This window comes from Thamnophis elegans, chromosome 4 (assembly GCF_009769535.1).
Source record: "Thamnophis elegans isolate rThaEle1 chromosome 4, rThaEle1.pri, whole genome shotgun sequence".
Lineage (NCBI taxonomy): Eukaryota > Metazoa > Chordata > Lepidosauria > Squamata > Colubridae > Thamnophis > Thamnophis elegans.
The window spans coordinates 104,992,180-105,017,259 of NC_045544.1; the positions used below are offsets into that span (position 1 = coordinate 104,992,180).

The 25,080-nt window shown below is 38.6% G+C and overlaps 2 protein-coding genes across 3 annotated transcripts in view; both read left to right on the forward strand.

Annotated features, from left to right (window-relative positions):
- The window catches only part of SPTBN1 (spectrin beta, non-erythrocytic 1), a 184,539-nt gene extending 174,390 nt beyond the window's left edge, over positions 1-10,149 (forward strand). For both annotated transcript variants that reach the window (XM_032215418.1, XM_032215419.1), the window contains 4 exons: positions 3,425-3,663; positions 6,166-6,339; positions 7,404-7,446; positions 8,816-10,149. In XM_032215418.1, coding sequence (XP_032071309.1) covers positions 3,425-3,663; positions 6,166-6,339; positions 7,404-7,446; positions 8,816-9,019 — 660 coding nt within the window. In that variant the 3' untranslated portion in view covers positions 9,020-10,149. The remainder of the gene's footprint in view (positions 1-3,424; positions 3,664-6,165; positions 6,340-7,403; positions 7,447-8,815) is intronic.
- Positions 10,150-17,442: 7,293 nt separating this feature from the next.
- The window catches only part of EML6 (EMAP like 6), a 122,538-nt gene continuing 114,900 nt past the window's right edge, over positions 17,443-25,080 (forward strand). Inside the window, exons 1-2 of the mRNA XM_032215432.1 lie at positions 17,443-17,747; positions 21,213-21,981. Coding sequence (XP_032071323.1) covers positions 21,785-21,981 — 197 coding nt within the window. The 5' untranslated portion in view covers positions 17,443-17,747; positions 21,213-21,784. The remainder of the gene's footprint in view (positions 17,748-21,212; positions 21,982-25,080) is intronic.

A 25,080-nucleotide genomic window follows, 5' to 3' on the forward strand; every position in this document is an offset into this window, starting at 1 on the left:
GGGGTATGACTGCCCAGACAATTAAGCTACTTTGCCAGTAACTATAGTTCAAGAGTAAGATCTATAGTGATGATCATTTAAATGGCAGAACTGTCACAAACTGGGGAGCAGCTGTTGATTTAATAGGCATGCAACACTCCCAGTTTCACTGCCTGTGATGTAGATAAAGGGTTAAGAGGCTGACAGTACTATGATAAATGAAAAAAGTATTTTATTTTCTTTCTTTTACAAACATTTTAACTCTTCCCACTTTATGGAATCTAATTGGGACAGTTTCTATAATTTTCTCTGCTTTTATTGCCTACTCTGATTTAATTGACACTTAATTATATTCAAAATCTGCAAGCAAGTAAATTAAATAGTCACATATTCTCAACGGAGCATTTGTTCCATTCCTTAATGCTAGAAAAATTCATAGTAAGTTTTCCTAATTCTTCAAAAAACAAAAAAAATCCTCTTTCTCATATTCAGAGAAATAGACATAAATATGGGGGAGTAACCGAATATTAAAAAGCCTTTATATTTATCCATATTTTTGTTTAGTTCAATAGATTGATTATAGTAATAAGCTCTTTTAAGGGAAGATTTAAAATTTTAGAGATAAAATTCAATATTGTAGCCCAGCTGAGTTTCAGAAATTAGAGTTCTGTTTAAAACTAGTAAGTTGCTCTATTTATGAATTTGGAAGCTTTTGGGAAAAGATCTTTGATAAAAGCTAGGTGTAAAAAGCTTTGAAATGGTTTACAATGCAATCCTGAAAAAGCTTGCCGTTCAGTAGCATTTATCCCAACAGGGTGTGATTGTAATCTTGGAAAAGTGACAACTTTATATTATTCTATGTGTACTCCAAATGAGGATCCATTATTTCTAGTGGAACTTTGTGAGATGTACAAATATGGAGAGATAATTTACAGCTAAGATAGCACAGCTGAATCAGATGGGAGCCTAGTTGGCCTTTTCAAATTAGTCCATTTGTGTTTGTATTTAACCTCAAAAGTTTCAAGGCTTTTGAAAAGAACACATATGTTGCCAAGTTCTTAAACTAAAGTAATGCAACCCAGTATAATTTGCAAACTGTATTGGAATCAGTATGTTTTCTGAATGAAAACAGTAGGTGTTGGTATTGGGACGAAAAGAGATACAATATTTAAATAAATATTAATATTCCAAGCAGGATCCTCCAAATGGCTCAAAAGTATAGAAATACAGGTAGTCCTTGACTTACAACAGTTCATTAGTGATCGTTGGAAGTTACAACAACACTAAAAAAAAGTGATGTGTGATCATTGTAGCATCCCCACGGTCGTTATTTATATTCAGATGCCTAACAACTAATCACATTTATGATGGTTGCAATGTCCCAGAGACATGTGATCTCCTTTTGCAACCTTCTGACAAACAAAGTCAATGGGGAAACCAGATTTACTTAAAATTATGTTATTAATTTAACAGCTACGGTGATTCTCTTTAACAAATGTGGCAAAAAAAAGTCATATAATGGGTCAAAACTCACTTAACAAATTTTTCACAACGTAATTTTGGGCTCAATTAGGGTCGTAGATTGAGGACTACCTGTACTAATACAGGGTTTTAAAAGCAACTAATTTGCTTAAGCCACTAGTAGGGGGATCAGATAGACTAAGACACCCTTATATAGAGCATAATTTTACTGTAAATATAAAAGCTAGGAGGAAAGAATTGAGGGTTTTCAATTCTTGTGTGAGGTAAAACCCTGTTAATCTTTGTAACTAGAAAATAAACCATGATGGAAGTTACAGGAAAGTTGATAGCCATCTTTAGAAAAATCTAATCAAACAATTGTAGCTAAACTGGCAAATGTATAGCTTGCTGCCTAATGATTCCGCTGCTTCTGTATTATCCCAGGCCTGGCTAAAGCAGCAAACATGTTTGTAGTAATTATGCCCTTTATGATTCTTTGCTTGTTTCCAATATACAAATGACACAGAGTGTTCATAATCTACTACTAGAGCATTGAGCAGTGCTAGGCTTTAACTTGCTAATAATTATCCCCACATTGCAGTATTGTAATCCTTTTTGGGCTGCTACCAATGGCTTTTTTGTGGCACAGAACTGAAAATCCCTAAACCTCAATAAATGTTATTTATCCCAACTGGAACCAAACCACCACTGTGAAAGATTAAAGCTTTCAGGATTCCGATATAAATGATTTAGGGGAATGAAATGGCTGATGAAGACCTCAAGAAGTGACCAGTCAGAGCTGGCCCCTCCTAGGCAACTCAATTGCAACACAACGGGCAACATGACCGACAAAGCGAGTGATGGCCACAGCCTTGGTTCTGTCTTTGTTTGGGGGTAAATAGAAGTGTGATGTTGAGTGATTGTAGTGTTTTTTTTTCTGGCTCCTTTAGCACCCAATCCACCCAATTCCAAAGTCCAGCGACTGTGACTTTGAAAAAAATTAACATTGTAACTTTTGACTGATTGCATTCCACCTTCTTTCCTTTAAGCTTGTCTATCTTTGAAAATCCAAGTTCCTTAGAATGGTGGACATAATGAAATTGCATGCTATCCTCTTCCCAATTTCTGCATGTTGCTTTCTGATTATGTTGGCAATTTGGGGATGCGGTAGGACAGCATTCCTTAAACTGATGGTCTCCAGATTTCCTAAACGTTATTAGAAATAGTAGTTGGGGCCTCTGGGAGTTGGAACCCCAATATATATAGCAGATACTGTCTTGGGGAAGACAGAAATAGTAGGAGACAGCGGGTGGCTTATATGCAGAAACTAACAGAGAGTTCAATTCTAAATCAAAGTATTTTATCAATGTTGCTGACTATGTTACTTCACTGGTTTAATATAAGAATTACTGCATTGATTCAGCTACAGAACTTTTTAATGCCTGAAAGACAGCTGATGCAAATCAGTTTGAGCTTCTGTTTCTTCTGCTCTCTCCCAACTTTAAAAAAGTGAGATTCTTACTGTTTCAAAGAAGTAAAAATACTAAACAAAGTGGCAACAATTCAGGGAATGACACATTTACCAGTTATCTCTCATTACCAGTTGTGGGATGGCAAAGAACATTCTCTGTAGTCAGTAGTGAAAAAATCCTTGTTGGATTACAGTTTGCATTTGCTGGATCGAACTAAAGGATCTGATCAGTAGCGCTTAGTGCAGTAAAACTCTCACAGATGGGTTCTCCCCCTCTCATTCTTCATTGCTTCACTTCTACCAATTGGGTACTAATCTATTGATACCTTCTAATTCCTTTGGCCTCTTGTTGCTCCAGCTGAATGTGAGAACAGTTTTATTGAGCAATCTAGGCTTTGGGACACCAAGTGTGCAAGTTTTGCAACAACATTTAAGGCTTTTTTTTTTTTTTAAAGAAACTTTTGTTATATCTTTTTATTGAGCGACAGTTATAGTCTCCCTCTTGTTTCTTAGATGGGAGACGGAAGAGAAACCAATGAAATGGTCAATGGTGCAGCAGACCAGAGGACAAGTTCCAAAGAGACAAGTCCAGTTCCTTCACCGACAGCTGATCGCAAAGCCAAGAGCAGCCTCCAGGCTCAAACCGCTGCCACCCTTCCAGCCAAAACGCAAGAAATACCTTCTGCCCAGATGGAGGGCTTCTTAAATCGTAAGCATGAATGGGAATCACACAGCAAGAAAGCCTCAAACAGGTATTGTATTGCAATTAAGAGAGAAATTTTAAACATTTTGGATTTTATTTTGACCAAGCATCTCAAATCAGGTGCTCTCCATATGGGAGTATATATGTAGGTAGATTATTCGGCCCTTTAATCTTGTGTGGTGCAAGAGGTGGGCACAACACACTCCTACATATGCACACCAGAAGTGGTATTCTGCCGGTTCGCCCCAGTTTGGGTGAACCAGTAGCGGTGGGAGGCTCCGCCCACCCACCCAGAGGTCAACATGGGCGCTCTGCGCAGAAGAGAAACAAGTGCACACACACACTCCCAGTTCTGAACTGGTAGCAAAGATAAGAGGAAGCCATTACTGATGCACATGCAACATAGAAGCATTCATTACTTTCTGTAAAGCCTTCCCTCTCTCGCCCAGGAATCCCGCTCCAAATCAGCATTCTACTTCTAATAGCAGGGAAGTATTTGTAGTCTTCCTTCCAGCAGTCTTGTTCAAGATCACTGTTTGTCAAACTGCCGTGAGCTTCACGGAAACAACAGTATTTCCCTAACACAAAGTTGATAACTCACTAGTTAAGCATGTGAAAGAATCAACAGGGGCAATTACTTTAAAGATGGTAGCATTGAGCACTTGCCTTTCATATTCAAGGTGCCAGCTTCGAGACTTCAACATTTAAAAAGGTGTAACAAATCTGAACTAAACTATTATTGCGAGTCAAAATTGCTAACACAATGTAAAATCCAGCATAATTGATGCCCAGTTTTTGTTGGACTGAGGTCTACCTTCAAGTGACTCATTTGGGACTGCACTATAAAAGGCTACATACAAAGATTAAACAGAGAGAAAAAATTAATTAAAGCCAATTATTATTAGAGTTCATTTGGTTGTTTAACTATTTTTAAGATACATGTGCAAGCGTATAGAGATATTCTTCATATCTCTAAAATAATAAGACTTTGGTGAGCAAAATTATTAAATAGCATAACACATGCATAATATGTGTCATGCAAAGAAGGTATCAGAATGAGGCAAGAAAAGACAGCAATGTGATTATTTATTTTGGTAAGCAGCACAAATGGGCGAATGTGTGTGTCAAGAGCCACATTGACCTGCAAGTGGGGTCCTTATTTAGTGCCAATATGGCTTATGATAGCATGTTGCAGGTTGATTTCTAACATTGTTATGACTTCCCCAGAAAGTGGCTGAATGTTAATAAAAGAGGAAGATATGCAATTTTGGGTTATAATTTGTTTAGATCTCCTCCAGACAGGAGGAAGAGAAAATACATTTTTCTGATGGCAATAAGCTTGTCAATTTCAGATGTTTACCAAGCTTTTCACTTACCTGCTCAGGGATATAGCAATATCATTTATGATTCTATGCCAACAATTCCCTCCTTTCAGCAGAAAAACCTTTGTTACATCATGTTTCCTTGGTTCTGATAACAAATAGAGCCTTCGATTGAAGTTTAAGTCAGAATAAGAAATAGGCTAACTGTAATAGAGATTGCTGGAACAGGCAATCAAAACAAAAAAATATTATCATTTTCAATAACATCAATTTTCTGCAAGTTATGCAGAGCTTATTAAAAGGATTGCTACTCATGTCCTTTTGCCTCTCCTGTCCTGATCACCAAAGGGGCCATATGCTGGCCTTAAATCACAACATTGATCATACATTGTATAAAGCTGATTTAGCCTAGCAACTATATATGTCATCTTTCAGATCCCATAGACTTTATTGAAAGAATAGAAAGGTTCCCCAAATCTTGCTAGTAGACATCTACATTCTAAATATTAATTTGGTTTAGGAACTCTTAAGTCATTATATTGGAGAAGCACCTTTTCATTGTCCAAGCAGCACTCTCTGAGACAAGCCATAGTGACATCAAAATAATGGCTTGTGCGTATCATACAACTGCTGTTATTAGTTATTTGCAGCCCTTCATTGTGCAATATCATTCATATTGCATTATTTCACTCACACCTATGCTGATACTCATATGCCCAAAACAATCCTATATGCTGCCACTCTTTGTTTGCCATTACGATAATGAAGGGATTTTATTCATTCAAAATTGGTAGCCAACCAGCTGATATACTGTCTTACGATAAGTGAGTTTTAACTGATATGCTTTCTCTTTTAATCACTTATAGCAGTGATTAGTAATGATATTTGAACTGAAAATATGAAATGTTCAATAGGATATAATTTTTTAACTGCATTTACTTGGGTGACCAGTGTTTCAAATAAAACATGTTTCAAAATTTTAAATTCTGAGATGCATGACAATTTGCATTCCAAAAGCATCCCTTTCCAAAGTGCCAAAATATTGGAAAACTGTAGAATTACTATTTGTCCAAATTATGCTACCCATTGTTCCTAGAATATGAAGCTGCTTTTTTCTCTGCTAAACATCTATAACTCAATGCCTTTAATTGTAGGAAGACAGAGGAAAATTGGGCTTGTTTGTGACAATGATTTTAATGCTTGCTTTGCTTTTTCTTTTGTCTCTCAAGATCATGGCATAATGTTTACTGTGTTATTAACAACCAAGAAATGGGTTTCTACAAAGATGCAAAAGCAGCGTCCTCAGGCATTCCATACCACAGTGAGGTCCCTGTGAGCCTGAAAGAAGCAGTATGTGAAGTGGCAGTGGAGTACAAGAAGAGGAAGCACGTATTCAAGTTAAGGTAAAAATCTTTATTTCTATGACAAAAGATTAAGCGAAGCAGTTACTTCCAGCCTACATTCATATATTCAGTCTAAAAATCTTTTATCTTCCAAAGTTTAATGTACTTGGTTAAACTGAACGTTATGATATTCATTGTGTGCATATCTCAGATCAGGATGCTGGAGGTTCCTCCATCACACAATAGCAAGAATATATTGTATATGTTTGTGAAGACTGTGAATTTTGCAGATGGTACATGCATCTGTGAGTCTAGCCTAGTGATTGCAAACCTTTTTTGGCTGTCATGCCAAAAGCGGGGGGGGGGGGTCACAGGGGGATTGTGCGCTGGCGTGCCACACCCATAATGCTATGCTTTTGATCCCCCCAGCACATGTATGAGCGTGATGAGCAATACCCCCCCCTCTTGCTTTTGGCATGTTTTTTTCTATAAAGCCTCTGGAGCCTGGGAAGGGCGAAAACAGCCTCCCCCCGCCCTTCAGAGGCCTCAGGAGCTTCCCTGAACCCCCTGGAGGGTGAAAAACGGATCTACAGGGAACCCGGAAGTTTGGGAATGGTGACTTCCAGTTTGTCTGTAGGGCCGTTTTTCGCCTTCCGGGGCCTTCAGGAAGCTTCCCTGAAGGCACTGGAGGGTGAAAAACGGCCCAATGGCCAAACCAGAAGTGGCTTCCAGTTTGTCCATAGGAATGTTTTTCACCCCCCAGAACCTTCAGGGAAGCCTCCTGAAGGCTCTGGAGGGCGAAAAACGGTCCTAAGAGCAAACCGGAAGTCCATTCCCGAGCTTCCAGTTTGCTGGTAGGGCTGGTTTTTTGCGTCTTGGAGGCTTCCGGGAAGCCTCCAGAGGGCGAAAAACAGCCTCAAAAGAAGGCCAAAATCAGCTAACAAGGCAACGCCTTGTGTGCCCTGACAAATGGCTCCACGTGCCACCTGTGGCACGCATGCCATAGGTTCGCCATCATGGGTCTAGCCTATTGATACAAGAACAAGGTCCAGATCTCGTATAACTCTTGTTTTGATAACAGAAACATTTGCTCTATTCAAATGTGAATTTATTCTGAACTACAGGTTAACTGATGGCAATGAATACCTTTTCCAAGCCAAAGATGAAGTAAGTATTTTCATTTCATTCATTCCTTTTTAAAAAAAAATAAAGGTGTAGCCAATATTTTGTTTCTCTATGCAGGTGTTCTCAAACTGTAGGTTCATTTCCCCTGGGTTTTGTGACTAGGAAGACACAAAGTTTGTTATGGGAAAGCCCAGAGAATTCTGCATTTGGTGAAAATTTAGTGCTGCTCTGCCCAGACAAATCAGTTTCAAGCAGTCTGAGGTCATTGGCAAACCTCTCAGCTTATGCAGGCATTTTAAAATTTGCAATCCTACAATAAAAACCAAATTATTGCCAGAAATAAGTCCTCTGCCTGGATAAATCTGGGAACAGAGGAAGCCTGGAAATGAACAGTGCTCATCAGGTTAGAGCCAGGGCCTTTTACAGAACTGAGCAGCCATGAATTGCTCTTGTCCAGAAAGGTAAGCAAGTCATACATCAGATCATCCCAAAGCTGTCCCTACATGCAAAAGCTATCCTGTGTTAAGTTAAAGGAAGTGCAAGCCTCTAGGGATGACTGCTCTGCCATCTTGAGCAGTTGCCTCTGGGCTTTTAGTTCATCCCAGTTGCAAATATAGCCATAGCTATAGCTATCTGTTTGACATGACATGTTCAGAAGCTAGAAAAAGGAGCATGTGTGAAAAACTGCACCACATGGCTGCAGAAAGCAGCCTGTTGGGGTTTATCCCTAGGCAAAGCCCACGATCAAGTTAATTGCAGTTTCTCCATTGAACAAACTCCCAGCTATGCTAGCAGCTTTGAAATTATGAGAGGGTTTCTCCTCAAGCTGGAGACTACCTCGGAGTGGTGTTAACTTCAGTTCCCTCTCCACCAACAATGGAGGCATGTACAGTAAATCCAGTGTGGGAATTGAGAGACTAAACTACAGCCAGTTAGATGTACCAGCTGAGAGGGGAAGTCAGTTTTCTGCCAGGCTCCCTTTGACTTGGCAGAGGAGAACTCCAAACCAAGCTGTCTTGGCTGCAGCTCAGATCCTGAGATGGGGAATTCTTCCTGAGCCTGAGCTTTGCTCAGCAGAATTAGCTTTTTAGTTTGCCCTGCCAGCAGTGCAGAGGGAAGTCATCAGGCTGACCTGGGAATAAAAGGGGGGGAGGGGGGGAGAGGAAGCAGTGGTTCAGGATGCAAAAAAGGAAAACTATTTAGAAGGTGGATGCATCATTGTAACGTCAGTAAGATAATTCTGCAATAGAGCTACCAGGAAAGATGTGTTTGCTATTTCTGGTTGTACCCAAAAAAAAAAAAAAAAAAAAAGGCCAAGGATCTTATGGGGACTTGGAAGCAGTAAGGCCACTCCTCTGCAAACTGAGTTAAGATTCCTAGAAAACTTGTTAACCTGAACATTTATTTTAAGGAGGAAATGAACACATGGATCCAGGCCATCACATCTGCCATCTCCTCAGACAAAATTGAGTTGTCCACAAGCACACAGAGCACCCCAGCTTCAAACCGTGCCCAGACCTTGCCAGCCAGCGTGACAGTAACCAGTGAGTCTAGTCCTGGCAAACGGGAGAAAGACAAAGAGAAGAGGTTCAGCCTTTTTGGAAAAAAGAAGTGAACTCCTTGCTTATTTGTCCACGCTGCACTTCTCTGATCGTTCCAGTGGAATTCCAGCATGCAAGCTCAGAACCAATACATTACTCTCCGTGCCTAATGTTCCTCAATATGATTTAATTTTTTTTATTTATACAGCATTTTTTTAAAAAAAACATACTCAAAAAATTCTAAAGTTATAAATACCTGAGGTGCATTGGGCAACTGTTGAGTAAGAGAACCACATTTTCCTTTTTTTTTTTCTTAAAGTGAAGTTAATATAGATTAGGCTTTAGTATTGAAACCGTTCCTCAATTTTTTGAGGCTGTCTTCAAAAAAAATAAAAATACTCCTACTTTGTGTTATTGGTATGCAAGGCAGCAGAGCTAATAAAGTTCACTTGCCCCTTGGAGACAATTTGCTGGTTTTAGTTTTCACTTCCATCTGAGACGGTTGCGCTGAGTCTTCACTCCTTGATTCTTCCCACTGCGAATCTAATGGTAGTGTATTCTCTTTACCCTAATAGAGTGCAGCTTGGCATTAACTTACCAGTCAATACCATTTGTATACAGGCATCTGGCTATTATTAACACGATTGTGACGCTTCCTTGCCCCCCTCCCCACCTCCCCACCCGCATCTGGCAATGACAGTTAAGAATGTTGAACCAGAAGGACTTCACATACTGATAATGGTTTTAAATAATCTGTAATTTTTTTTTTGCTGAAATACATTATATTGTACGTTTCAGATAATTCTAGTAAAAGTATAAGACTAGATGTATAATTAAAAAAAAACTTTTAAAATCATTGACTAAGTGTAAAAGTGGAATTAAAGCATTTACTGGAAAAAGTAATGTTATTCCAATGGTTAACTTGCTTGTCAGCTGCTGCACTGTGTTATAATTTTGCTCCATTACCTTTGCTCTTTGATACATAGTGTGCATTTCTCTGTCACCTGTAACTATTGTAATGAACAATTTTCATCTTACTACACAATCGAAAAAAATTACATTTAATAGGAATGAATTCTCAATGACTGGGCCTGTAGACAGGATAGTACTGGAACTGGCTTTCGGTTATATGGAACTGTACCTCTAGACTTTTACCCTATCTGTTAAATATATGCTATGTCATTAAATGCTTTTAAAACTAACAGATATATGCTGGGTTTTTTCTTGTTATTTGAAAAATAAATTGTACTATCAATAATACCATCTTCAGAATGAAGAAGTAACTTTTTGATATCTGTTTGCAATAGTCCTTTTGCAAGGGTCCTGAGCTGCTGCTGACTTACTCTGTCTTGTGAATCACTTGTCCGCTTTCCCGAATACCTGGTATCTTTCTATTTTATTTTATTTTTTTAATCAGGCTTTCCAACAGCTTGAGTAGCCAACTTCTCAAAAAGTTCCCTAGATCATGCTATCATTGGGGTTCCTAATTTCCCTTTCCAACAGGGGAAAGTCTAATCTTGAGGTCAGCTGCAAGGCTAAGAAGGGATCCCTAACTGACAAACCTTATCAACTAAGACACAATAACAGTAAATAAGTGATTGTTTTATTGAAGAGCAGTAAAAATAATAGAAGATTGATAGCAATAGCAACTGGCTTCCGTACATGTCCTTGAAAACTCCACAAAAAATCCTATAATTATAACTGAGTTGCTAACCAACATATCCCCTTCCCATGATGTGTGTAACTGCATATTATGTCTGATTCAAAGCCTTAGTCACTTTGGACACAGCTGCTGCTGGCATGCTGCAAAGTTCTCCAGAAAAGAGGATCTTCCTTGTTGCTGTAATTATTGGAGGCTATGCTGTGCAAGTACAGTAACATTTGAAAGTATATTTCACCTCCAAAGCATCTTTCTACTGCATATTTTGGAGAAACACGCAGTGATCACCAGCAAACTAGTTTCTGATTATAGATACTTGGGTATTATGAATAAGTGCTGCTACCTATGCATCTTCCTGCAAACTTGATTTTGGATTTGCATCTCAAATTAGGTGAGATAATGTACAGTGACAGCTTGTTTTAATTGACTATTTGGGGAAAATGGATATGGTATACACAGATCTCCATAAGACAAACACTGTTATTGCTCAATTTGTTTCATTTGTGTGATATCATTAAACAAATGTCATTATACATTATACAAATGGAACTGACACAAAAATTACTGTGTTTCCCTGAAAATACAACCTGTCCTGAAACTAAAGCCTTGCCACATTTTTTGTGTGGGCAAAAATAAGCCCATCCCTGAAAATAAACCTCCTGGACAACCCCCCCGCCTCCGGCCAGGCAGAACACCACTCACCGACATAGCGGTATCCTGAAGGCGCCAAGCCGCAGGAGCCAGGGGGGGAGAAATGCACTCACATTGCTTGCTGCTTTCAGGATACCACTAGGTTGGGGAGTGGCGTTCTGCCTGGCCGGAGGGGGGAGTTGCCCAGCTCTTCCTGCAGCTGCAGCCACCATGCTCTGAGCATAACGTCTTCTCTGGTTCCAAACTCCCAAATTTGGCTGCCGAGTCTTCCAGCAGCGGCCACTCTAGGAATGTGCTCTATGATTGTGGGCTGGTTGCTGGAGGACTGTAAGAGAGTCTTCTGGACAGAGAATCTTCCAGCAGCCAGCCCACAACAATAGAGCGCCCTCCTAGAGCTGCCGCTGCTGGAAGACTCGGCAGCCAAATTTGGGAGTTTGGAACCGGAGAAGAAGACATGCTCAGAGCGCGTCGGAAACTGCTGCAGGGAGAGCTGGGCCTTGACATGTTGAGGCTAGGAGGCATGCCTGCTGGGGGTGCAACAGGCACTCGCGCAACCCCCTTCAGCCCAGCAGAGCTCCATGCACTGACCTAAGAGGTATCCCTAACGTGCCAAGCTGTGGGAGCTGGGGAGTGGGCAGAGCACCACGTGGCTTGGTGCCTTAGGGATACCCCCTAGGTCAGTGAATGGTGCTTGCCCGGCTGGAGAGGGGGTTTGCCGGGCGGTTGCTCGTGAGCTTGGTCACCTCATGGCTGCTTTACTGAGGCTGTGCCCGGCTCTTCGGGAGCCAGTTTGCAAGGGAGCAGCCGCCCGGCAACCCCAAAACAATATATAATAATATATATAAGCCCAAGGCCATATTTTGTAAGTAAAAAGAAAATAAGACTGTCGTATTTTCGGGGAAACATGGTATACAAATGACAAATCATTTGTATCATTACACAAATTATGTAAAATTTTATAGAAGGGTAGTCTGTTGTCTATGGAATTTACTGCATTGAGATCTACCAGGTTGATATTTCACTGTGAAGATTGGAAAGTGCTCTTCTCCCTGTAAGAGGTACAGTGGAATTCCTCTATTGCCAGGAAGATTAATGGATATATTAGGATGACAGGTGTTCACTAACACCCCAACCCCCGGTCGATGGATGAGCACGAGTCTGTGAAATGCTAGCAACTGGGCTGCCCAAACAAGCAAAGCCCCATCCACAGGATGCAATAGTACATAAAACCACACCCCTTCCTGTCCATAGAAAAACCTTTCTCCAAGGAACCGATCCCTGATGTTCAAAAGGTTGGGGGCCGCTGCACTAACAAGAGTATATACTTGCTTAAGGCTGTCACTCTGTATTGGAGAAGCCTAACTTTAATGTGGGAGATTAAATTTACACTATTATTATTAGTAAAATTAATAACTTTTTGTTGCTAAGGAATCAAAACTTTTTATCAATAAAAGTTCAGCCAAGATAAATTTTCAAAACATAAAGGGAAGACTTTTAAATGAACTTCAGTGCATGATAACCACATAAGTGAGTGGCTTACCATTGCTTTCTTCAAGAATTTTTCCCCCCAACATCACAATCTAGATTACAATTCTGCTATATTCCTAAAGTTATCTGACCCTACTCAGGTCATGCAATACATTGAGCTATAAATAAGGTATAAACAAATTAGTATACAGTGTATGTAATACTGTGAATTCAGCCATTGTAGTTTGTAGACTAATGGAGTTTGGTGCCTCTGGTAAACAAAGGCAACTGAAACTTAGTAACTTGTGGTTAAAGAAACAATATGTTGAAGTGTAAACATACTCACTTTTTCATTTCTGATAGTAGAGTGGAAGAAGATCAAATATTTGCAGCAGCGTGTTTGGAAATGTGGGTTTCCACCCAACAACAGTGACTATGGAATGTTTCACACTAATTTTATCTCCAGTTGCAACTACCCTTGTTGTTCCTGAGGAGACACAATCTTCTTTTTCTTCAGAGGACAGTATTTAGATATCATGCTCCCTTTTTGAGCAAAATACCCCATTATTTCTCTCAACATCATATTGGCCTTAGGGGGTCTAAGGAACAGATGTTATACTGCAGGCAATAACAATTTCTTTCTAAGACAGATTGCAAGTAGGGAAGTGGGGACATAAAATTTGTCTGAACCAAAAAGCAGGAAAATAAAAATAAAACATCCTTCCACATTCAATATGATTCTGATGTAGTTCATTATCTTTCCTGTTGCAGTTATCTTTGGTTAGCTAGAAAGTCATTTTAAATCCTGAACATTTAACATATCATATAGTTTCTCTGACATTGGGGAAAGATTTTTCCTGCGTGCCTTATTGGTGATTTCTTCCCAGAGATTTCTATATTAGTTAGTTGCAGTGATGGAATTTACTCTGCACTGCAGTAATATGGGCTGGGTATGGAGAAGTGTTGGCTGATTAGATTTATTAGAAGTGCCTTTTTTCATATTTAGATTTTAAAGTTACAGTAGTGCAGAAGCAGAGATGTGACAGAAAATCTGGTGCTCAAATTAATTTTGGCCACAGATTTTGGCAGCTATTTTCACCTCTTCTATCAGCAAAATTATACTGGTGCAGAACTTGAGTTTCTGCCAGATTAGTTAGCACATGACAATATTAAACCCTAAGGCCCCCGTAGAAGTGCTCAGGGAACCATAAAAATATTTTTGAACCCAAACTTGATACTCCTCACAGAGACTAAATACTTCATTCTCTGATAAAGTAACTACTTGATTTCTACAGATAAAATAGTATTATATAAACAACCTTTGTCAGATTACTGGTCGCTTTCACAGAAAAAGATGTACCGGTAACTGTTTCACATTCCTACCCATAATCATTGACTAAGAAAAAACACTGAATAAATAGCAACACCTTTTGTATTTTGCATCTTCCACTGTTATTCTGGAGCATTACCAAAACAGGAAAAAAAATTGTAAAGACAAAGCAACGTTGCTTCAAAAGGTTTGTTACTGTTTATAGAAAATGTAACCTTAGCAACAACCAATCTCAAAAGGTTTTACCATAAGATCTGTATGGAACAGGGTTCCCATACCTGGATTGCAAAACTCCTGATCACCACTAAATGTAGCTAAGATACAGCAACTCTGAATTGCAATCTAGTCATTATTTGGATTTTTGCAGCACAGATAAAGGTAAAGGTTCCCCTCGCACATTATTGCTAGTCATTCACAGCTCTTGGAGGCAGTGTTCATTTCCCTTTCAAAGCCAAAGAGCCAGTACTGTCTGAAGCTGTCTCCGTGGTCATGTGGCCGGCATGACTAAACACCAAAGGCACATGGAACGCTGTTACCTTCCCACCAAAGGTGGTCCCTATTTTTCTACTTGCATTTTTACATGCTTTTGAACTGCTAGTTGGCAGAAGCTGGGATAAGTAATGGAAGCTCACTTCATTATGTGGTGCTAGGGATTCAAACCGCCGAACTGCCGACCTTTCTGATTGACAAGCTCAGCATCTTAGTCACTGACCCACAGATATAGGGACCTTAATATTGGGAGTGATCAGGCCTTTAATTTTCATATTACAGAAGCCTCCTAATTTAGAAGGCTAATGTGGAAATTCATCAGTACTATATATTTAATTTGCGAACCTCTTATATCCATGCCTAAAGTCTTATGAAATTAGATCACAACAAATCATTACAGTAATAAAATATTGGTTCATCTGACAAGCATATAAAACTGGCATGCATCTGAATACAAAGGTATAGAATTGTGCTGAAGTTAATTCATTAACCCAACTAAATTTCTTTTGAATGCACTGACAATGATTTTGAAACTGGAAATTTGACTTGGAAATACAATGTGTATACTTATTGCACCCCAAATATTTGTTTACTCAAAAACAAGATCCATGCAAATTGTAACTTCATTACCCCTGAAGAATCTGTAGTTAATTAACTGAATATGCCCAAGCATGTATCCATGCTTCTGCAGTTATGATGGTTTATGTTCAGAGTTCTTGGCAATTTTTGGTCCCAAGAACCAAATCACTTGTAATATGTTATCTTTCTTGGATTAAAAAAAAAACACTTTGTATATCTGTTATCATATGTGGAAACAGCATTCTTTACTCAAATTTGAATATATTTATGTCTGATACATAGCACAAACATCAGTCACTGGGCACATAAAGAACTGTATTCTTGTGTATCTATTCTAAAAATGTTATTTTTAGTAACACTCAAAGCACAAGCTCAAAGCATTCATAAAGTGACAGGAATTAAGGTTGCAGTCTTGCATACACTAAACTGAGATTACATGCATTCCTGTTAAATTGAAAGGTGTAGGATTGCATCATAAATCTGCTGCAATCTGAAGGTTATTTACTGGAGTAAATTCCATTTAACACCGGTAATGCAAACATACTAAATGCAAAACACTGTAGAACCCTTAAATACGTTTATTTATTTGATTTGTTAATCGTTTACAAGATAATAGGTATAAGAATAAACATGAGTATGAATGAAATGGGTACGAATAAATGGGGACAGTAGGGCAGGGATGGTGCGCTTATGCACGCCCCTTACAGACCTCTTAGGAATGGGGCGAGGTCCATTGTAGACAGTTTAAGGTTAAAGTTTTGAGGATTTATTTACATTTTTTAATTTATTTATATTCTTTATTTACACAAGAACTGCAAAACAGGTTTCTAAACAAGGATATCTATTAAGGATAAATTGTAAAGGAAACTCAAACATTTCTAGTTGTGGCATATATAGGAAGATGATGTAAAACAGAAAAATATACTTGCTTGCAAAAGAAATTGGAGAGACAGTAGTTTTGATGTTTGTTTTGTTGCAAATCCCTGCCTATAGTTATCAAACTGAGAGAATGAAGAGGAAATGAATATTGGTTTTCTAAGGATTCAATTAATAATACAATAATAATGACAAATGTAAGCAAAGTTTGATGGCAGATTTCCCCCCAAAGCAAAGATGAACCATTGAGGGTACTAGATACATCTAATCTAATGAAGAGGAGAACTAAGGGTGACATGATAGCAGTCTTCCAGTATTTGAGGGGCTGTCACAGAGAAGAGGGCGCTGGACCTATTCTCCAAAATACCTGAAGGCAAGACAAAAAGTAACGGGTGGAAGATCATTAAAAAAGAGCCAACTTAGAACTAAGGAGAAATTTCCTTACAGTGAGAACAATCAGAGGAATGGCTTGCCTTCAGAATGTCCCAAAAGTGCTTTTTGGATGTTCTGGTTTTTCTTTGAAGACATTTAGCTTCTCATCCAAGAAACTTCTTCAGCTTAGACAGGAATGGAAGGATTTATACCAGTGATGAAATTCAAAAATTTTTACTACCAGGTTTGTGGGCATGGTAGGGGAAGGATACTACAAAATCTCCATTCCCACCCCACTCTGGGGCCAGCCAGAGGTAGTATTTGCCAGTTGCCTGTACTACTCAAAATTTCCCCTACTGATTCTCCAGAACCGGTCAGAACCTGCTGAATTTCACTCCTGATATATACTCCTTGTGGACAGCTGTTGATTTGCATTTTTTGCAAGTTGTTAAGGCGACCTGGAGGTTTATCTGTGTGTCAGGTCACCTGAGTAGACACTTGCCTGCAAATGTTGCGGGTGCTCCAACACTGGAGGTTTTCAAGAAGAGATAGTCTGGAATATTAGAAATTATCCTGCTCAACCAGGGGATTAGATTAGAAGACTTCCAAAGTCCCTTTTAACCCTGTTACTCTATGTTCTGTAGTCTTGCTTGCACCTTACATAATACCTGGTTATAATTTTATTAAAGGCTAAATAAAACCTGGTTGCAAAATCCAGGTCAAACATTAGATGGCAGCAAAACGATATAGAAACTGGTGGTGATGCAATTTAATAGTTGTCCAGATTTGTGAGCTCGTATCCGCTCGGCTTTGAATCTCTGAGCTTTTGAATCCCTCGCTGATTACCAAGTCATTCTCATGAGAAGCGCCTGAAGCCACCTTCATAGAGCGTCTCCGAAGCAACAGCGGAAAGAAGGCGGGTAAAAGCCGGCTGGGCGCGCATAACATCCCAGGGGCTATAAGTTCCTCTGAGGCTCCTTAATGCAAGGGAATTAAACTACCACTCCCATGAGCCTCTATCCTAATCGATTTGAAGGAGGCGGGACCTTCAAGTCGCGGGGTTTCCAAGGGAATTTACCAGATGCTGGTGGAGCGATGACGCAGCTTTGCTTTCTTTGCCCATCCCGTCGAATGATGAGGTGATTTCATGCCAAGGCTGCCTAGGAGACGTGCCGCTGCGAGCAGGGCGGGGAAGAACAGCAATGGGTTGGGGAGAAGTTGAGGAGGAGGAGGAGGAGGAGGTGGGAGTACGGCTCACTCGCCTTGTGGTGCAGTCGCTTGCTTGCCTGCCTGCCTGCCTGCCCGCTTTCCTGCCTGCCTCCCTCCCTCCTCCTTGTCAGGATTCCTGGTTCATAGCCGTTGCTCCTGCTCTTGACAGGTGACTGTCAAATCACGGTCCGTGGGGTGGTTGCTCGGGGGAACCCGCCTCGGGTTGATAATGTTAATAATAGTGGCAGGGATAATTAATCTGCCATGTTATTGTCGGCAATGCAAAGGTTGCTTTGCGCAGCAGTCGTACAAAATTGCTCGAAGTCCTTTTCCCTACTTCTGTGGAAAGGCGCTATGATTTTAAAAGCAATTCTAGATTATTCAGAACTAAACCGTTGTGCAGGGAAAGAAGTGGCCATACCCGGGGAGCTAATTTGGCGAGTCAGAAGTGGGGGTGGGTGGGTGCTAGCAAACCATCGGGAATATGAATTTATTATCACTATTTTCATTGCTAGGGAAGGGGAGAGATGCTAGCGCCTTGACAGCAAGGGTGATGTGGACAGTGATGGGGGAAGGGTATTATTTGCTTTGCTATTCTGCATGCTGTTGCAAAAGGGTTACTCCGAAGTCCCTCTCAGTTTAGTGAATCTTACTCCCAAGCAAATATATAACGGGAGGAAGACAGAGCATACATATACAAAAACTTGGTATGGAATGGGGAATTTGACAGACATTTTTTCTCCTTTTCATAATATCTGGCATAGACCAACTCTAAACAACAAGACTAGAGAAAATCCCCCTTCGCACTGTATTTAGTTTGTGAAACTGGAAAAAAATGATTATGATCACTAGCTCAGACAGCTTTCAGAGAAGATTACTCTTTTCCATAATGAAGATTTTTTTTTTAAATCAGACCAGATACTAGAGAGCTGCAGCTGGGAAGAGCTATTTGCTTTCCTGCTCTGCTTCTGGGCTTCCTGGAGAGCATGAAACCAGTAGCCTCTCTCCTGTGCAAAGCTGAGAGGAGATTCTGCCTCTGGGGTTTTGTTAGATTTCACACAAAGGAAAAAAAAAGGATTTTGAGCAAGGATTTGACTAGGATAAGTATGGAGTAATCTTTATCTGTGAGTATTCCAGTTTCATGGATGCCTAGATTTTGCCATTTATTCCATTTTAGTGGGCAAGCAGTTGATTCAGGAATTGACAAAAGATTGGAAAAAAAAACCCAGCTCTTTTTTACAAATTGAATTTCTGCTCAAAAGCTAGGCGTGACACCACCACCCATCACCCCAAAACCAGAAGCCTTACCCTCTAGACAGGGTAATGTTAGAATATAATCAGACTAAACAATTTCACATTAAATTCACACAATATTTATTGATTCCTCTCAAGCTTCAATTACAGTATTAGAGTTCAATCTTCAGACTATGGCAGTAATGCAATTATCATTCAGAGACTTTTAAAATTATTTCACATGCATTAGTTTATCAAATTTATTTCATCAGTCTTGAAAAGATATTCAGTACTGTTATTCCTGCATACTAGATTGATGTAAAGGAAGTTGTGAAGGGCCATTGCTCTCCTTAAGGCCATTGGATAATTTCATGATTAAAATTATATTTGAATGGAACACTTTGTTTTGCAAATAATTTTATTGGAAACCATGCTACTTGGACCTTCATCCTATTCATAAAACAAAACACATTAATCCAAATTGATTTATTTAGTATAGGATTGTGTTGACTATGAATAATAAAGACAAAAGCCTCTGAGCATATGCAGACTATCTGCTCATGATCACTGTATTTTCTTGTTGCAATTTGTCTCACTTTTCTACATGGAAAGATTTCAAGGAGTAAAAGAAAAGACTGCCAAAGCACTTTAAGCAATAAAAAATTAAATTGCAGTATTGAAGAGTTGAGTTTATCTCCCTCCTATAACAATTAGTTACAATCTAAAGAGGAATCCTAAGCTATATTTTATCTTGTGGAGCTACAGGAGACCAAATATCTGAGTTTAATTATGCATTGTTGTAGTCTATTTTGCAATTATCCAGAACATAAAATATATCATTGAACTATATGACAGTTCTCTGAAATGTATATTCAGCTTGTAAATAAGTCTAGCAGCTTTTGTACACATTTACTGAAAATGAAGTCTTGTTGAACTCACAAGAACTTACCCAACATTTATAAGTTACAACCAGAGTCAAAAAGTATCCAAATTTTCATCCTTTGTATAAAGTATGGCACTTTTATAATTGCATTAAAATATATAAAACAACCAAAAGGAGTTTTTAGACTGAAATCTGTGACAAACTCATAACTTTCACTCTGGGACTGATGTCTGTTACAGACATACTTCGTGTTACTATAAAATAGAGTCTTGGCATTGAGGCAACCTGTTTTTGATATGTTGCCAGAGTATAACATCACTACTATTCCTCAGAAACTCCCAAAGGGATTGTTCGTTTCACTGTGAAATTCAATCAAATTACCTTGACTTCCCTCTAAAAGCAGGAAATTATTAAGCTCTTTTTTCCCCTGTGGTTAAAAAATATTTAAGAGAGGGTTCTCATCCAACTGCCTGTTACTCTATTATGTCTGCCCAATGTTAAATAAGTGATCCTGTGTTTCTCAGATTTGGGGACTCAAGTTTCTTCTCTATGGGAGTTTAATTGGTTGCTTCTTTGTTGTATAATTTGTAGCTAACCTCTGTTAAAAATGTTTGATATTCATTACAGACCATTACTTAAAAGTTATATATTAAAGTGAACAAAGACTTTTCTTACTTCAAAAGAAAAGTAGCATTTAGCTCCACACACTGAACTGCCCATTATTATTATTATTATTATTATTATTATTATTATTATTATTTACTTTCACACTGGAATAGAGAATCAGAAGGACAGAGGGCAGTAGTGACGCAGTTGGTGAAAATTTGTAATAGGCGGTGCATCTTACAGAGATGCCCATGCAGAATTGTGTGTGCTGTCCTGGATTCCCCCCATCCTCCAATATCACTCTCCTTTTGTCCTTTGATACAAATAATGAGTTTGCGAGTTATCATTTTATTGGTAGAGTGGATGTATGGGAACCACAGTAAAATGAGAAAAAAATTACCTCCTGTTGTGAAGAGAATGGGAAAAGCAAAATACTATACTGTTTGATTTATAATGCATATCCTTGCAAAGATTAATATACCACCTTTATTTGAAAAGTAACCATTTCATTGCTTTTAAATTGTTCTTTAATACTTCCTATTACTATATTTATGTATTTATGTGCATTTATTTTGTACAATTCAAGGCTTCCTTCCTCCTATTTTCTCCATAACAACAATCCTGTAAGGTGCATGATCTGAGAGAAACTCAGTCTCAGCTTTCATGCCTATGATTGATTGATTATGTGCCATCGAGTTATTTTCAGCTCTTAGTGACCAATAGGTAAATCTCCAATTTCATGCCTAAGGGAAGAATAAAACTCACCATTTCCAGTTTATAATCCAGCATTTCAGCCACTACACCAAATTAGCTGTTACCTTTCAGACTACAGTATTTTTAAAATAGTAAACTATAATACAAAAGTATGTAGATATCATATATACATAAAAACATCTTTCTTTTTCCTTACAGAAATATCTTGCCTTTACACTTAGTTGCAAATCTGTAGAAGACTACTTTCTTCATTACCCAGCCACAGAATGTGCGGAGATATTTTTTTTAAAGCTATTTTTCATGTCAGCTGCACTTTTTCCACAGTTAAGAACTATAACCATGTTTGAAAGGCAGTGACCTACTCTTTTCAAGAAACTTAAAAGGCATAATGATATCCACAGCACCTGTATTCTGCACTTGATGCAGAGAGGCTCATGCCTTCCACTGTATTTGACTTGGAATTTGCCTCAATGCGTGTGCTCCCCCCTCCAAGTTATCTGGCTTGCAAAACTGGGAAAGCAGCAACGGCTGCTCATCTTTGGCAGTAGAAGATTATGGTGGCGGCTCAGCACTAGGAATCCAGCAGCAGCAGAGCAAGACTCGGGATGCATTTTCACTAAAAATCCTCAGCATTAGGAAGGGCAGCTGAATGATTTGGCAGCTGAGCAAAAATTGAGATCATTTATAACAAGGAAGCAGGAAAAGCAAGAACGTGGGGCTGGGGGCAATAGCTCCAGTTTTTTTCTGTGCTTTTAGGGAGGGAGGTTGTCATGGCAGATCGGACTGCTCCTAGATGCCAGCTCCATCTGGAGTGGGTATATGGGTATAGGGGTCATCAGTGCCGCAACAACCTGTACTACACAGCAGGCAAAGAAGTGGTTTACTTTGTGGCTGGAGTCGGCGTGGTTTATAACACCAGAGAGCATACACAGAAATTTTTCCTGGGGCACAATGATGACATTATCAGGTAAGAAATGGGTGCAGTGAGGAGGGAATGTTTGATTAAACAGCTCTCCCCAACTTCACACGACTTAGCATACCTCTTGCATTTTTTAAAAATGAGTATGTCAAAATATGTATACACTGAGTGTTGAATGTGCTTGGGTGCTCCTTAATTTTTTATTTTTGTGTATTTATGACCCAAGATTTTGAAAGAAATTGTATCTTAAATCTCAAGTCTGGAGCTCATTCTTTGAAAAACTAAGGCAGTTTTTCAGATAGCTCATTATTATCTTCGTTATTGTCCCAATTGTAATAGCTAAAACCTAAATAGGGTATATGTATGGAAGATGTAAGTTACATATGATATATAGTAGCTGTAACATCTGGTATTCCAGTCAAAGCAGTTTTTACTCTGATCCTATAATTTCAATATGGGTATAGTGTTTATGTTTCCATACTGATTATCTTTACTACAAAGTGCCACTTGTTTTCAGCCATGTTCATGATTCTGATATCAGTTGCATTTTGAATGGAAGAGGAACTTATAATGTGATGCTGTACATATTGACTGAGAAGTAAATACTATTGGGTTCAGTAGAATTTACTTCCAGAAAAGTGGCTACAGTATTATAGCCACAATATCAGACAGCAGAAACATAACATACCTTTTTGTTTGTTTGTTTGTTTAAAGATGAAATATATACAAAAGGGAACTTTCCAGATTACCTGTTTTCTGTCTGAAACAGAAATCTTTATGATACTTTTCATTTATTTTGAAATAGAAATTATTCTGAAACTGGCTGCTGTGTTTTATAAAAGTAATATCAAAAACAGGATCATTTTTTTTTCAATTTGCTAGTTTATGATGCTTAAATATTATATGTTAGGTAATTATACTATTATAATTTGGATCTGTCCTTTGGATCATCCTGTATTCTTTTTAATTCACCTGTGCTAGGGTGTGTTCTATGCAGCCAAAATTATGAATACTAAGGCTGATTGGCATAATTAATTTGGAATCTGATTTCTACTTTTTATTTAGGAAAATTGTTCAGTTGTGCCATCCTGACTAAGTTTTATATTGATTCCTGTCCACCAGAAATAGTGCTAATTTTACCTCAATTTTTGATTAAAATTAATATCCTGTCTTCAGTATCTCTATGCTACCACCCTCTGCAAATCTATCATATAATATTTAATTTATAAAAACATGTGTATGATATGATTTTATTTGCAACATATATTTTTTCCTAAATATGTTTGGTGAAATATAACTTCAAATGCTGGAAATCTTATTGGGGAATATGATACTTTGTGTACATTTGTTCTAACCGTGGGGTAATATTTTTTTGTTGTTCAAAAACAGTTTCTCCTACCTTTATATGTAATTCAATCATCAGGATATTTACTTGGATGTAGGTTATATATATAATATATTCAGTTAAGCCAGATCAGGTTTGATTTCTTTTCAGCCAAAAAATGGAATCTAATGTTTAATTGCAATTAGTCTAAATTAGTTTATTCTGAAATAGTTATTTGTGCCTTACCAAAAGGGAATGGGTAGTGTACAAACCTGAAGTTACTGCTACTACTTCTGTAATAATACATCATGGTTTTCATGTTGGCTAAATAAAAACACTAGTAAATTTTAACTCCTCTTTCTAGCACAGTGCATAATTATATTTATGTTTAATGGTCAGGTGATTGCTTCCCCCTCATCCCCCCATGATCAGATGATTGCATTTTGGGCACTTGGTAACCGGTCAGCATTTACAGAGATTTGCAACATCCTTTGACCATGATTTATGACATTTTTGCTGGATTTACGACACTTTACTTACAGAAATCACTCTTCATGAACGATGGGCTTGCTTAATGATGGCTCCATTTGCTTAACTACCACCACAAAAGTCATAAAACCAGACAGTCATGTGATGACTTAATTGTTAATGACTGTAATTGCAGGCCCAATTACAGAATAGGTTGAGGACTACCAGTAGTGGCTTTTCAAAAGTAAAGATTTAAATGTGCTTTTAAATGTGCTTTTGTCTGCTCCCTGTTCAGGTGCTAAGACCAATATGATTAAAATTATGCAGAAGGAAAGTATAATCTATGGATGTTTAGCTAGCTTTCTATCATGTACAGGTGCATTCAGAAAGTATTCAGACCTCCTTCAATTTTGTCAATTTTTGTATGCTGCAGCCTGATTCTACAGTTGTTGAAATTCATTTTTTTCTCATTAATCTACACTCAGTACTCCATAACGACAAAGTGAAAACAGAATTTTAGAAATTTCTATAAATTTATTAAAAAGAAAAAAAAACCCTGAAATATCACATTGGCATAAGTATTCAGACCCTTCACTCTGTTGAAGCAACTTTGGCAGCAATTACAGTCTTCAGTCTTTTTGGATATGATGCAACAAGCTTTGCACACCTGGATTGGGGGATTTTCTGCCATTCTTCCTTGCAAATCCTCTCAAACTCCATAAGGTTGGATGGCAATTGTCAATGGACAGCCATTTTCAGATCCTTCCACAAATATACAAAAGGATTCACGTCAGGGCTCTGGCTGGGCCACTCCTGTGTTGTCTTAACTGTGTGCTTAGGATCATTGTCATGTTGGAAAGTAAAACCTTTGGCCCAGTCTGAGGTCCCTGGCACTGGACTGCCAAAACAGAATGGAAACCAGACAGCAGACTTTCCTAGAGTGTGAATGGAATGGTATGAAAGGGAGAAGTGTGCAGTACATGCATATGTATAAAATACAATACAGTATCATACAATAGCAGAGTTAGAAGGGACCTTGGAGGTCTTCTAATCCAACCCCCTGCCTAGGCAGGAAACCCTATATTGTTTCGGACAAATGGCTATCCAACATCTTCTTAAAGACTTCCGGTGTTGGGGCATTCACAACTTCTGGAGGCAAGCTGTTCCACTGATTGATTGTTCTGTCAGGAAATTTCTCCTAAGTTCTAAGTTGCTTCTCTCCTTGATTAGTTTCCACCCATTGCTTCTTGTTCTACCCTCAGATGCTTTTGAGAATAGTTTGACTCCTTCTTCTTTGTGGCAACCCTTGAGATATTGGAACACTGCTATCATGTCTCCCCTAGTCCTTTTCATTA